General features: G+C 38.0%; 1 protein-coding gene across 1 annotated transcript; it reads right to left on the bottom strand.

Moving 5' to 3' along the window:
- Positions 1–3,848: 3,848 nt before the first annotated feature.
- Positions 3,849–13,956, bottom strand: LOC126974490 (MOB kinase activator-like 1). Its single transcript, XM_050822004.1, has 5 exons — positions 13,735–13,956; positions 13,278–13,444; positions 9,158–9,385; positions 7,210–7,373; positions 3,849–4,138 (listed from the first exon to the last, which is right to left on the bottom strand). The coding sequence occupies exons 1-5, from the start codon at positions 13,746–13,748 to the stop codon at positions 4,058–4,060; spliced, it is 654 nt and encodes a 217-aa protein (XP_050677961.1). The 5' UTR covers positions 13,749–13,956; the 3' UTR covers positions 3,849–4,057.
- Positions 13,957–14,280: the final 324 nt, after the last annotated feature.

The raw sequence follows: 14,280 nt of genomic DNA, 5'->3' as shown, positions 1-14,280 counted from the left end.
TTTGCTATGAAGGAGTGACTGAGCCATACTTTTGTGGAAAAGGTATCAAATCATCGGCACAACACCATATTCAATAACCAAGAATGGTCCTTCCAGCAAGACAAGGCGCCTGGTCATTAAGCTCGGTCTACGCAGTCTTGGTTGAAAACGAACGTATCGGACTTAAGACTGGCCGTCCCGTCCAGTTACGATCTTAATCAGCTGGATTATGATTTATGGTCAGTTTTAGAGAGTACGGCTTGCTCTAGACGTCAAGATAATTTAGAGTCCTTAAAACAATCCGTAGGTACGATTTGCAGTAAAAAAACTCTCGATCACCTCTGAGCTCGTAAATCAGAACGGGCTCACAGAATGTTAGTCACATATTATATTTATACTTACATGGAGGCCAAATAAAATATTCAAATTAATTGCAAAACATTTATTTACTAAATATACGAAAATAATGATAAATAAATAACGAGATGCAAGAAATAAATAATGTGGTACGACATCGCGCTGTCACTCCAAATGTTCTGTGGCGGCTCGGGAGGACCATCAGTTACAGGGAACCTCTACCTACCTACGGCGAATTAAGAATTTGTGATCTTATTACTATTAATGTACCACATTTGTATTGATTTATAATGGCCTCTTGAATTAGCTAATATTGATCACCAATAATAAAGCGCTCAGTAGGTAAAACATTTACCTACTAAGAAGAAACTAAGGTGCTCGACAGTAAGAAAACAGATTTCATAACAATGTGATATTGAAAATAAACGATTGGGGAACTGATACTGATTTGTTTACTTTAATTAAAACGGTTAACACCAATTACATTAATTACAGACAATCCATTAAAATTATTCAATGATAACACAAATGAATTAGTTAGTGCGTTAGATGAGATCTATGACATCAGTACTTATGTCTATCACAGCAAATGAAACTCGTGTGGCGTGGCGGGTGAACGTAGCACCATCTACTAACAAGCCAGTTACGCTTGCATCAATTCAAGTAATTCAACTAATGTTTTAGTAAACTTTCGAAACTATGAAATCAAAGGAATACATGATATGAGGTCTCAGTGTTAAGTGCAATCTTTACCAGGTGTAATTGACGGAGGCGCCGCATCGAGCCAAAATATTCAGTGCTCGCGTTATTCGTCAACAACCTCGCGAAATTGAATCTAAATCTAGAAATCTGGTTTACGGCCGTTCCCAATATTCAGTCTATCTCTTACTTAAAAAAGCGTAACTATCGTTGACTTTTCTGTCCCAATAAACTTATTGAGGGTAACTCACCTTATCCGTGCACACTGTCTGTCAATGGGACGACGTATAGCTTAGCAGCGATATAAAAGTTTGTATGGAAATTTTACCCGTCCCAATATAAGGCGATAAGAATGACTTATCGGGTATATTGGGACAGCTTTAGATTATTGACAGAAGAAGGTAGTAATTTATCTCTATCTGTAGATAGTATATTGGGAACGGCCGTTAGACAAAATGTGTCAAAAAATATTTAAATATATACATATTTTCGGATTCTACTTTACATTGATTTCTCCATCCGAAGCAATTTGGTAGCCCAAATGATTGCAAAACTGAAGTGGCAGTAGGCAGGGCATATATTTCGACGGACAGATGGCCGGCGGGGCAGTTAAGTCCTCGAATGGCCATGAACCACGTACCGGAAGACGCAGTGTTGGTTAATAAGGTATACTCGGGTCATACTCTTATGTATGTTATCCATCTGTTCTTCAACTATGATCGACTGGTACCAAAACACTGCATAATGCTTCCTATCTCATTTTATCCCACGTTCAATCTTATGAATTTATGTATTGTCTCGCTTTTTCGTTTCATCGACGAATTTTTCAGTTCAACAAAACGAGCAAGAGAGTGTTAGTTGACATGCGGGTATGTGCAATTAGCACGGTTATGTGTCATGCGACGTTCGCTGTTCTAACATAATATTATCTCCGCCATTTTAATATGCATACCTAGCTTCTATCATGCCTTCAGAAAAGAAGGAGAACAACCAAATTGGTACTGACTTGTACACATTAATTTTATATCGATTTATTATTTGAGAAAATATTATTTAAAAGTTATTAAATAGTTTGGAAGAGAACCGGTTAATATTAATCGATTTTTTCATTACAAAAACAAATGAATACAGATATATATGTCTAGTATAACTTAGCCTCATGAACCATATACTAGTAGTTTTTTTATTATCCAGTTACCTAAAGTATTAGCTAACGTATTTTAAAAAGTATTTATTTATTTAACTTTGGATATCGATTACATGTGGCTGATAGTAAAATCTCAATTCGATATCATATTATGTCAACTGTCAATGTAACTTCTATCATAGTTTTTGACTTTGACATAAGATTTTGTAGGTAGGTAGGTGTTTCTGTTTTTCTGCGATTATTTATAAGAGAACATGAGTTTTATTTTTTATATCTATTGATATTTATACTTACTACACATGAAGTGAAGTAAATAAAGTTGATAAAATATTATAAGATATGAAAGAAATATATTCAAGTTATGATAAAAAAAAATCCGATGAACACAAGGATCGGTTATGAGTTAGCTTATATAGTTCATGTTTACATGTACAGGGCTGCAATCACAACGTGATTTTAATGTAATGTATGAAATATATTTTTATGTACCATAATTAATGTACTAAAAATCAAATTAATATAAAAAAAAACATATTAATATATGAATTCATTCCTTTGCCTATTATATATATTTTAATATAATCTTTTTAAGTCGGAGCTGACACGGAAAATAATTTTTCAGTACTTAGTCCTAGATATCTTCCAAATATTTGTGCCCAACACAGCACCGTTCAGGCCAACTTATAGGTACCTTACATTTATGTGAAATGGCTCTTATTAATACAACTATGCGGTTAAACGACTCCGTGCGAACAATAACTCATTACTGAACTAGATTAACAATATGGCGCCTCTCACAATCGGCGATTAAAGGCGATGACACACGAGCACGATCGCTTATTCGCTTCTAGTTGCCGATCATCGTAATAGAGATTGCGGCGATCGGTGTTTTGTCGGATTTTGGGGCACGCATCAAAGGTAATTCGCGTGTAGTTGCGTGCGCGTGCCCACACGATCGCCGGTCACTGATTCACTGGAGGACACTGGAGAGTGAGCGAAGCCGTACGTACTTCGCCTCGTCGCGGCGTTGTTTTGTTTACCTTCTATTTACATAGCACGAGTAAGATACAATGACTACTGGGTGGTCAAATGAAGTAACATTTAAACTCATAGAACTTTATCAGAACTACCCACAATATGGATTCCCAAACGTAAATATCACAAAGATAAAAATAAGGTAGGTATATAGGTACTGAGATATTTATCGATACTGTAAGGCTTAAAATCGCTCACCAATTTTATTAATAATATTATTAAATCATGAACTCAGTTATGTCCATCTTGAAGGACTGTCGCTCAATAAATCATCACGGACGATCGTGTGGATGCTTACACGATGACCAACGATTAACTTGCCGATGACAGACGATCATACAAGTGAGGATCATCGCCGATAGTGGAGAAGAGGCAATAGGTAAGGCAGTGATATACAATCACGTAAAGGCACGTACAGACGGGCTCCGACACGGCGCGCGACTTGCGATCACGTGATCATAACATACACGTGGGTGATCCCCACCGTCGCGACAGGTCGATGTGCTCGTACCTTATTGATAAAATCGATGTTAGTGAACAGTTACCCTCCGCTGTGGTCTATCAATATTATATGATAATGCCAGATTAGTTTGTAAGTATTGTTAGGTAAATGAAATACAAAACAACCGGACAAACAACAATATTGGTCAAAATATATTCACTTACTGATAAACAGCTCGCTATTATATTTCTATCAATTGATATTTAAATAAATTCATACAAAATGTACACTACCATTAAATTATTATATATAAAAACGATCACAATGGTTATTACGACCGTAGAGTTGTCGTCAGTATTTACAGGTGTCAGATGTGTTCCCCCCCCCCTGCCGGTCGTTCACCGCGCCTCCTTGGCGGTCAGTTTCTCGATAAGCTCCTGCAGCGGCGCCAGCTCGCGGCGCTCTATCAGGCTGAACTCCTGAACACAAATACATACAACTTTACTTTATCACATCAATTCGCGTCAATATTTGAGCTTTTGTAACGGGAGCGAGCGGACCGCCAGATGTTTGTTGTTCACCAGACCACAACAATGGAAGTGACAATATTCCAATTGATTTAATATTTTAATGCAAAGAATTTTGTGTGCGAAGTGTGCCGGAAATAAAAAGACGTATTGGTATGACCAAGGATGCTATGACCCGCCTGAACAAAATATGGAAAAAGAGGGGAATCACTGTTAACACCAAGATCCGGTTAGTACGTGCCATTTTTCTGTAGGGCGTGGAGTCGTGGACGATACGGGCTCGAGAGAGGCAGAGGATTGATTGATTGAGGCGTATGTTGAGGATACCTTGGACGGCCAATTGAACAAATGTGTCGATCTTCTCACACCTCAAGATAAAAACCAGTCTGTCCACGATATGCCACTAACGAATTCTTTTGTATTTTGGCCACGTAATGCGAAGGGGTAAAAAGAGTCTTGAGAAATTGATCGTAGTTAAGAACACAAATGACAAGCGAGCCTGAGGCCGATCTCCTACCAGATGGACCGACCAAATAAAAGACTCCAGGTCCCCGAGGTTTAGCTCCGTCGTCAGGGCTGTGATGGACAGAAGCCGATGGAAACAAATAGTTCACTCCAAGTGAGGACCACTTGTTAATGACCACGATCCTCAGTCATGAGAGAACGACTAGAGAGAGCAAAGAATTTTAAATCACTTTTTGGAAATCACAATTTACCATCCATTTGAAAAGATTTATCGAAGACTTGTTGCGCGAAGAACAGTGACAAACGGGCCTATTTATTTACAAACAAACATAATAAAATGTCAAATAAAATTAATAAATAGCGTCGAGGCGATCACTTACCTCGAAAGGTGTGATATTACTTACAAAGTTATTTATGCTCTATAATATTAGACATTCTCACTCAACCGTATTCAACAAATCTTTGGAATTTCTGGGACTCTGTAAGAACATGCATCACCAAACAAATTTTCTCCACATCTCATCCTGTTCAATTATATTTTACGAAATGTATGTCAAGATAAAGCTAGTAATTCCAAAACGCGAAGGTAAATAATATTATAAAAACTGTCCAAGTAGTGAAATGATTTAAATATTGAACATTACAATTCGTATGAAAACTATTAGCATAGGTACGGTCTTTGTAAATAGAACTCGTTCAAAAATCGAACTTATTTTTGATCTGGCGTCGATTAACATTCACAAAGCACCAAAACCAAACCTGCAAGTAGGAGTTTAGTCTCGACACGCCCGTCATATATCGTATAGTGTGTGCTAATGAAAGGCCAACTACGCTGGTGTGGACACCTTGTACGCATGGAGTCTTTCAGATTACCAAAAAAGGTACTTTACTCTGAGCTTAGCTCAGGCAAACGAAAGCCTGGAGGACAGTTTCTGCGTTATGTCTTAAAACGCCACTTGACTGCTATTGGCATGTATAGTGAGTCATGGAGCTTGCAACGCAGAGGTCGGAGTGGCGAACTGCTGTCAATACATAGGTATAGAAAACTTTGAGCGTTCCCGTCTTGAAGACCTTGACGCCAAACGCCTGATCCGAAAAACTCGACCCAAGCCCTCCTACAACTATACTCACAATTCAAGTGGGTCTCTTTACTGCGCTTCTTGCAATAGGACCTTCAAAACAAAATTTGGTTTTGCGAGTCATGCTCGCGCTCATGCAAGAGCCCAGACGAAGACGAGCTAAGGGTGTCGCCGTCGACGGATACGTCTGGGAGGACATCACCCCATCCAGCGCGTTAGCGTAGACGGTAGACTTACGTTACGTACACTCTTAAACTCAATTATGATGGTATACAGAGCAAATCAATTGACTTTATTACTTCATACTTATGTAATAGAACCCAGAAAGTAGTAATTAATAATGAACATTCATTAGGAGCTCTGATACGGATGGGCGTGCCTCAGGGTTTAATCCTAAGACCTTTCTTATTCCTCGTCTACATTAATGATTTGCCATTTGTAGCCTGCCTACCTGAACAAAGAAGATGAAGTGTTTGAAGGAGTTGATGAGATGCGCCTCGATCGTGTACTAACTGCCTACCTGAACGAAGAAGATGAAGTGTTTGAAGGAGGTGTTGAGATGCGCCTCGATCGTGTAGTACATGCCGACCTGAACAAAGAAGATGAAGAGTTTGAAGGAGTTGATGAGATGCTCCTCGATCGTGTACTAACTGCCTACCTGAACGAAGAAGATGAAGTGTTTGAAGGAGTTGATGAGATGCGCCTCGATCGTGTAGTACATGCCGACCTGAACAAAGAAGATGAAGAGTTTGAAGGAGTTGATGAGATGCTCCTCGATCGTGTACTAACTGCCTACCTGAACGAAGAAGATGAAGTGTTTGAAGGAGTTGATGAGATGCGCCTCGATCGTGTAGTACATGCCGACCTGAACAAAGAAGATGCAGAGTTTGAAGGAGTTGATGAGATGCTCCTCGATCGTGTACGAACTGCCTACCTGAACGAAGAAGATGAAGTGTTTGAAGGAGTTGATGAGATGCGCCTCGATCGTATTGTACATGCCGACCTGAACAAAGAAGATGAAGAGTTTGAAGGAGTTGATGAGATGCGCCTCGATCGTGTCGTACATGCCGACCTGAACAAAGAAGATGAAGTGTTTGAAGGAGTTGATCAGATGCGCCTCGATTGTGTACTACCTGCCTACCTGAACAAAGAAGATGAAGTGTTTGAAGGAGTTGATGAGATGCGCCTCGATTGTGTACTACCTGCCTACCTGAACAAAGAAGATAAAGTGTTTGAAGGAGCTGGCGCCTCGATCGTGTACTACATGCCTACCTGAACAAAGAAGATGAAGAGTTTGAAGGAGGTGTTGAGATGCTCCTCGATCGTGTACTAACTGCCTACCTGAACGAAGAAGATGAAGTGTTTGAAGGAGGTGTTGAGATGCGCCTCGATCGTGTACTACATGCCTACCTGAACAACGAAGATGAAGAGTTTGAAGGAGGTGTTGAGATGCTCCTCGATCGTGTACTAACTGCCTACCTGAACGAAGAAGATGAAGTGTTTGAAGGAGGTGTTGAGATGCGCCTCCTCGCCGAGCTGCACGACCTCGGGGAAGTGCTGGTGGTAGATGTGCGCGTACACTCGGAACAGCCGCTTCAGGATTGTCTTCGCCATCGGTAGGAAATTCTTCGGAAACGGCACACCTGTGGTAACGCACGTTATTGACCCAGACTTCTGTATCGCAGTATATAATTACTCAAAAACCCATATAATCAAATTGGATTTCTGGCTTAAAGTTCAATGTCACTAAGCATAAGACTAAGATGCTGTCGTTACAACATCATTAATGTTTGTCAGACAAGATTTATTGTATTGAGGCTCTTCTAAATAAATATAACTAGTCTGGCCATAAAACTGTTACAAATAAAAATAAACGAAATATTACATTTGAATTTGGAATCTGTCATTTTTATATGATTGTTCATTGAGTTTTCTCATTTAGGCGCCAATACATTGTACAATATTTTGCGATAGTAAAATGGAGTGGGGAGGAAGAAATTCGAATCGCTGTGATTGCATTACACAAAGTAGGTATGGAGCCAAATACAATTTTTTAAACTCTCCATACCAGTGGGAGGCTCTTATGCACAGGATGCCGGCTAGAACGGCGCCTATTTCTGCCGTGAAGCAGTAATGTGTAAACATTACTGTGTTTGTGTCTGAATTTCGGTTTTTTCAAGAAAACTGAGCGGCACTGCATTGTAATGGGTAGGGCGTATCAATTACCATCAGCTGAACGTACAACTCGTCTCGTCCCTTATTTTAATTAAAAAATACGCTTGGTATTAGTAAAATATTTGTGTACCGGGCTATTTATAGGTACAATGAGACCTCCTCTGCTTGTCACAGAAAAATATTTAACCGTCCACGTAGTGTTCGTACGAAAAAGGTGGTCAAAAAAGTAAGGGAAAGAATTCGAAGAAATCCTGTGCGAAAGCAAAAGATTATATCTCGGGAGATGAAGATAGCACCTAGAACCATGTCGCGTATTTTAAAAGATGACTTAGGACTTACATCCTATAAGAGACTGGTCATTTCTTAACTGATAATTTAAAAGAGAATAGGGTGGCAAAGGGAGGTCACAGAAAAATTTTGTTTACGGATGAGATTTTTTTTACAATTGAACAACATTATAACAAACAAAATGCCCGTATTTATGCTCAAAGCTCTAAGGAAGCTTCCTAATTAGTCGACAGAGTGCAAGTTGGGCACTGTCCGCCTTCAATGATGGTTTGGTGGAGTATTAGCTATGAAGGAGTGACTGTGCCTTACTTTTGTGAAAAAGGCATCAAAACATCGGCACAAGTGTATCAATATACTATTCTTGAGAAGGTAGAGAAGCCCCTTAACAACACCATGTTTAATAACAAAGAATGGTCCTCCCAGCAAGACTCGGCCCGGGGTCATAAAGCTCGGTCTACACAGTCTTGGTTGGAAACGAACGTTTCGGACTTCATCAGAGCTGATGACAGTCCGTCGTCTAGTCCCGATCTTATCCCCTGGATGATGATTTATGGTCAGTTCTAGAGAGTACGGCTTGCTCTAAACGACATGATAATTTGGAGTCCCTTAAACAATCTGTACGATTGGCAGTGAAGAATTTTTCCATGGAAAAAGTGCGCGCTTCTATTGATAACTGGCCGCAACATTTAGAGGCCTGTATTGCAGCCAATGGAGAGCACTTCGAATAAGCTTTTGATATTTTAAATTGTTTTATATTTATGTATCAAAGTCGCTTTTATTTATGTATAGCTGTTAAAGTAATAAATGTTATTTGCGATAGAAAATATTTTTTCTTTCTTTCAGTATTTATAGCAAGGTTAGGTCTACCTAACCTTCTTCTATTCTAATAGAAACCGGAATAGACAAGGTTGCGGATCATCTGAGTGCAATATAAGAACGGTGCCATGAGGCAGCGGGTACGCACCTATCTTGGACGGGAATAGCGTCTCATCATCAAGCTGGTCCTGCGCCCACGTCATCAGGTAGTCGATGTACTTCGGTGCTGAGCACTTGATGGGCTTCTTCACCGTGTGTCCGTCCGCCCAGTGGTACTCGTACTTGGGGCCGGCAGACATCACTGCACATGACTCTTCCGTGCAGAACTCCGTGATAGTACCATACAGCATGTTAATCTGGTTGAAGAAGTCCACCGCTGGAAAAACGAAAATGTATACATAAGAAAAAACCTTACATTATCCCACCTAATATCTATTTGATTAATTGAACACTCCTGGTCTACCTGGACCAGCCGCTAATGTGTACCTTGGTGACCACTTTGACAAGGAGAAGATGAATCTTATTTCAATATCAAAATGAATAATCCATTGAATGGCGAGTATCAATATCATAGTTTTGCTTACAAAATTAGGGACTGTTTGTTCTGAAAATTGGACAAATGACTTAAAATAATTTATCTTCACCTCACTTCATCATCCTCATCACTTTATAATTATGCTAAAAATATGAATGTAAGTTTCACATACAAAATACTAAATCTACTGTTTCAATTTCAGGTGAAGAAACTACCAAGTAGGTAAGCTCAATGAATTGCTATTTGCTGCAGTTTCGTCGTTTGCTTCAGTAGTATTGCGTCGACATGTAGCTAAGTCAAAATAGAAATGGAGCGATAAACTTTCATTCGGCTGAACCAAGCCAAGGTGAGTTCTGAGGAGTATATACATTTACGTGATGCCACTTAGTAATGAAAGAAATGCAGCTAATATTGGTCGATTAAATATTCTGTCGGGGACGTTCACAGGTAGCCATGTTAAATGCATATGTGGTGGCATAGGTGATTAGGAATGACATATTCCTAATCACCTTGCATGATCGATGACAAATGCGTTACGGAAGGGATCCCACAGAAATTAATGGAGACTGTGATCCCAACTGACATGCAGTTTGAGTTTAAGCGACTTCAATTTCCAAACTACACACATCAAAAAAAGTCTAAGCAACATGCATGATATTACAAATTTACCATTTATATTAATTTAAGACTTTATTCACTCAAAGTGCATAAGTATGTAAACTTTTTTGTTATTGATGACATACTGGCTGGTTGTAAAAAAAAAATCGATGTTTTGTTTTTTTTCATAAAATTAAATGAAAGGGAATTTGTTTGAATTTAAGTGCGTTTTTATTGCTACACTTAGTCTTGATTTTATAATTTTACCAACCATTTAAATAAAGTTAGCGACAAAATTTAATTTTTAGACATTCTTTACGTCATGGAGCGACGTCATTTGACGGCAAATGAAATGCAAAGAGCTGTAGGGATGTTGCAAGCGGGAAGTAATCAATCTCAGGTATCTCGGCATTTTGGCATTCATAGAAGTGTTATTTGTCGTCTTTGGCAGCGCTACAATAATACAAGGGAACCCGCTGAACAGCATTCAGGCCGTAAATGTAGTACGGCCACTCGTCAAGACCGGTACATACAATTGACTGCTTGATTGATAAGTATGAGTCTTCAAAATTCAAGTGGTATTGATGTAAGTCCCCAAACTGTGCGAAATCGACTGCATGAGTACGGCCTACGAGCTCGACGCCTAATTAGGTGCCCACCGATACGTCACGGGAATCGCGCTCGTCGAAATGAATGGTGTAGGGAACGCCGAACATGGACCCAGGAACAATGGGATAAAATTATATTTTCCGATGAGTCGTGATTCGGGTTTAGGCGTGATACAAGAAGAGTGCGAGTGTACCGTCAGCCCGGTAATACTGAAAGGCTCAGGTGCATTCAGGAAGTTCATCCATACAGCGGCTCAACAGTTATGGTATGGGCGGGTATTATGAAGAACAGGCGAACAGGCAGCTCGTTTTTGTAAATGGAAACATGAACGCCGAAAATTATGTTGAGGATATTCTCAGACCTTTTGTTCATCCATTTGCACAAACCTTTACTTTAATGCATGACAATGCGCGTTCACATACAGCTCGGCGAACCAGTTAATACTTGGCAACGGAGAACGTTGGGGTATTGCCCTGGCCTGCACAATCGCCAGACCTCAACCCCATCAAGCACGCATGGTACATGCTCCAAAGATGTGTTTTGGAGGACTTGGATGGAGTGTCAAGAACCCAACAGCTGAAGGATTTGCTACAATTCCATTGGGAGTGAATACTGCAAGCTGACATAAACAGTCTCATTAATTCAATGAATAATTGTTGCCGACAAGTTCTGAATAGCAGAGGAGGCCATACTTTGTATTCAATTATCCAATTCTTTCACAATTAATTCATTTTCTTTAGAAAATTTATTTTGTAAAAAAAGTTTTAGTTGCTTATGTACCTTAGTTTCTGCAGTATATTTCTAGTATTGTTAATTTCTGTTATTAAAAGAACTTTTATAGACAACAGCTGTTATTTTTACATCATAGGACCCTAAAGATATTATTTTAAAAATAAAATACAATGTTATATTGTGAAAAAACATCCTAAAATTTAAACACATGTTGCTTAGACTTTTTTGATGTGTGTATATTCATGTCCATTCACAAATCTCAAGGCCAATCCTTGAAAGTCTTTGATTTGAATATAAAAAAACCACATGGTAAATTATATGTGGCATGTTTGCGGGTTGGAAGACCATCTGCATTGGCTCTTACTGCACCTGATAATAAAACAGTGAATGTAGTCTATCACAAGGTGCTTCACTGAAGAGTGCAACCCATGCACCAAAATACATAGCCAGTAAAGAAACACTAATGAACTTGATTTTTTTTATTTCCTTATATATATCGGCGCAAATACTACAACACGAATTGAAACCACGTGCACGTGCACCGAGCCCCATAAATACGGCCGCAATCTAAAACACATGCAGAAGCACGTGCGTCGGGTCCTATAAATCCAGCCCGCACGATCGACACTAAGGTCAGTCGTGCTCGGGCTGTCGTATGGTATGGACCTCTCTGGGACGTCATAACGCTGCCAGTTGAATAAACGAAAGTAATAAAATACCTACTCGTGTAGTTTTCTTTGGAAGAACCAATGAGTGATCTTCAGCAAGATAGCAATTGTGATGTCAACAGTAATGACGTCACACCTTTTAAAAACAATACAGAGGTTCTTTCCTCATCATATATATTATCCTTACAAAAAATTTAAATTAATTTAATCAACAAAGCAGAACAATGTTCATTGGGTCAGCTAGTATATTATATATATAAATATGATATAAATACTAGGAGTACTACTAGAATAAATCAAAAGTGCCCATTTTTTATTTGCAACGGAGTGTATTATTGAGTTGTAACTGAATTATATGTAAAATTCATGGATGTGAGTCATTGAAGTTTCCTGGCCAAGCTTCATTGCTCTACTGCAAAAGCCAATGACCTTTACAGAACAATAATAATATATCAATGAGTAATTTACATACAACTAAATACAGTATGCAATTGCCACATTAATAGAGAAGGCGCTTTTACTTTGATTGTATTCTAATGACTAATCTTTTTGTTTTATTTAATTATACTATATTTTACTGTTTGTTCAATCATATTTGACATAAATGTTATATTTTTAATAAACATAATATGAATACTTTTAAAAATAAAAACCATACCTTTTTGATATTAGATGGTTTTTTCTGCAAATCAGTACTTTTATATTAACCCCTTATTCATAATAGTCTGCTAACTTAAAGCATTGCTAATTCTCACTCTGTCTTCTTCTATTGACCTAAGTCAGAATGAGAAAAAACACTCCTTAGTGGCTGTTTAAAGTTAGCGGACCATTATGAATAAGGGGGTAGTAATATAACATCCATAATCCAATACAATTTTTTTTTTAATGGAATAGGAAGACAAACGAGAGTACGGGTCACCTGGTGTTAAGTGATCACCACATTCTCTTGCAACACCAGAGGAATCACAAGAGCGTTGCCGGCCTTTAAGGAAGGTGTACGCACTTTTTTTGAAGGTACCCGATATTTAACTATAATAACCACCTTTAATAAAAAAGAAATGATACAGATGGTTTTGTGGTTAATTTTGAATTAAATATGTATGCATAAGGAGCATGTTACTACATACTATTGACAGCAACCCATTCATTGAGGTCTTCCCCATCGGGCAGCATCACTGCGAGTCTTAAGTTGCCAGATCCTAATGTGGCTGCAGCATGTCTCATCAAGTCATACTGATGTGTTCCTTCAGGAATATTTTTCTTTGGTTTAAATGTTTTATTTGAACGACTGCCACTGAAAACAACAAACTATCTGTATTTTAAGCACACACATTATTAAACTAAACACACATCTTATCACAGATTACTATAACTTCTTGTAACAATTCAACAGAAATACAGTATTATTATTTAGAATAAATACAGGAGCCAGGTCCAATACGAAGCAACCACAGCTTAAAAGGAAATTTTAAAGATTTTTCCTTGCATATCGAATACATCAAATTAACAAGTTAAAAATTATTAGTAACGAAACAAATGTAATATAATTATGGAGTGACAAAATACCTGTGTAAGAATACTTACAATAAAAAGCTCATGTTTACTAAAAATGCAGCAAATTGTGAAAAATATTACTATTAAAATTAAATAATTACGCAGTGCGACATTAATGTAAATTTTAAACATGTATGTACATAAATAATTAAATTTTATAACACTATTATATGCACAATTGTATGACACTGGGTTACAAAAATATACCTACGTTAAGCCTACATTACACAAAAAATACTGGAAAAATAAATAAAATATGAGAAATTGGAAATGTCAAATGTGAAGTGTCGAATGTCGATAGTTGGCATTTGCCAATTGCCATTTAATAATAATAATTGCTTAACCGCTGAAAATCCATGACGAAAAATTATGTTTAATTATCAAATTATTTATAACTTACAATAAATTGTTATAAAATATATGCATTTTATAATTTTGAAGTAAGCTGTATCGCTTTAAGTAAAGATAAGTAATCTATGCCCTTCTTTGGCGCGTGCAAAAAAAAACTTAAGCAACATTCCCGTAATTTTCATATTTTAAGTATGTTCCGATATGCACTGCGACCATTGTACAGTG

This window comes from Leptidea sinapis, chromosome 32 (assembly GCF_905404315.1).
Source record: "Leptidea sinapis chromosome 32, ilLepSina1.1, whole genome shotgun sequence".
Lineage (NCBI taxonomy): Eukaryota > Metazoa > Arthropoda > Insecta > Lepidoptera > Pieridae > Leptidea > Leptidea sinapis.
Note: the sequence above shows the minus strand (reverse complement) of the source record. Positions and strands in the feature narration are given on the sequence as shown.

Bases quoted from the DNA above. Each gene is read 5' to 3' on its own strand.
- LOC126974490 (XM_050822004.1), bottom strand. The intron at 7,374-9,157 runs GTGCGTACCCGC...GCGTTACCACAG, and splicing joins GCTATTCCCGTCCAAGATAG to GTGTGCCGTTTCCGAAGAAT. The intron at 4,139-7,209 runs GTAGGCAGTTAG...ATTTGTGTTCAG, and splicing joins ACTTCATCTTCTTCGTTCAG to GAGTTCAGCCTGATAGAGCG.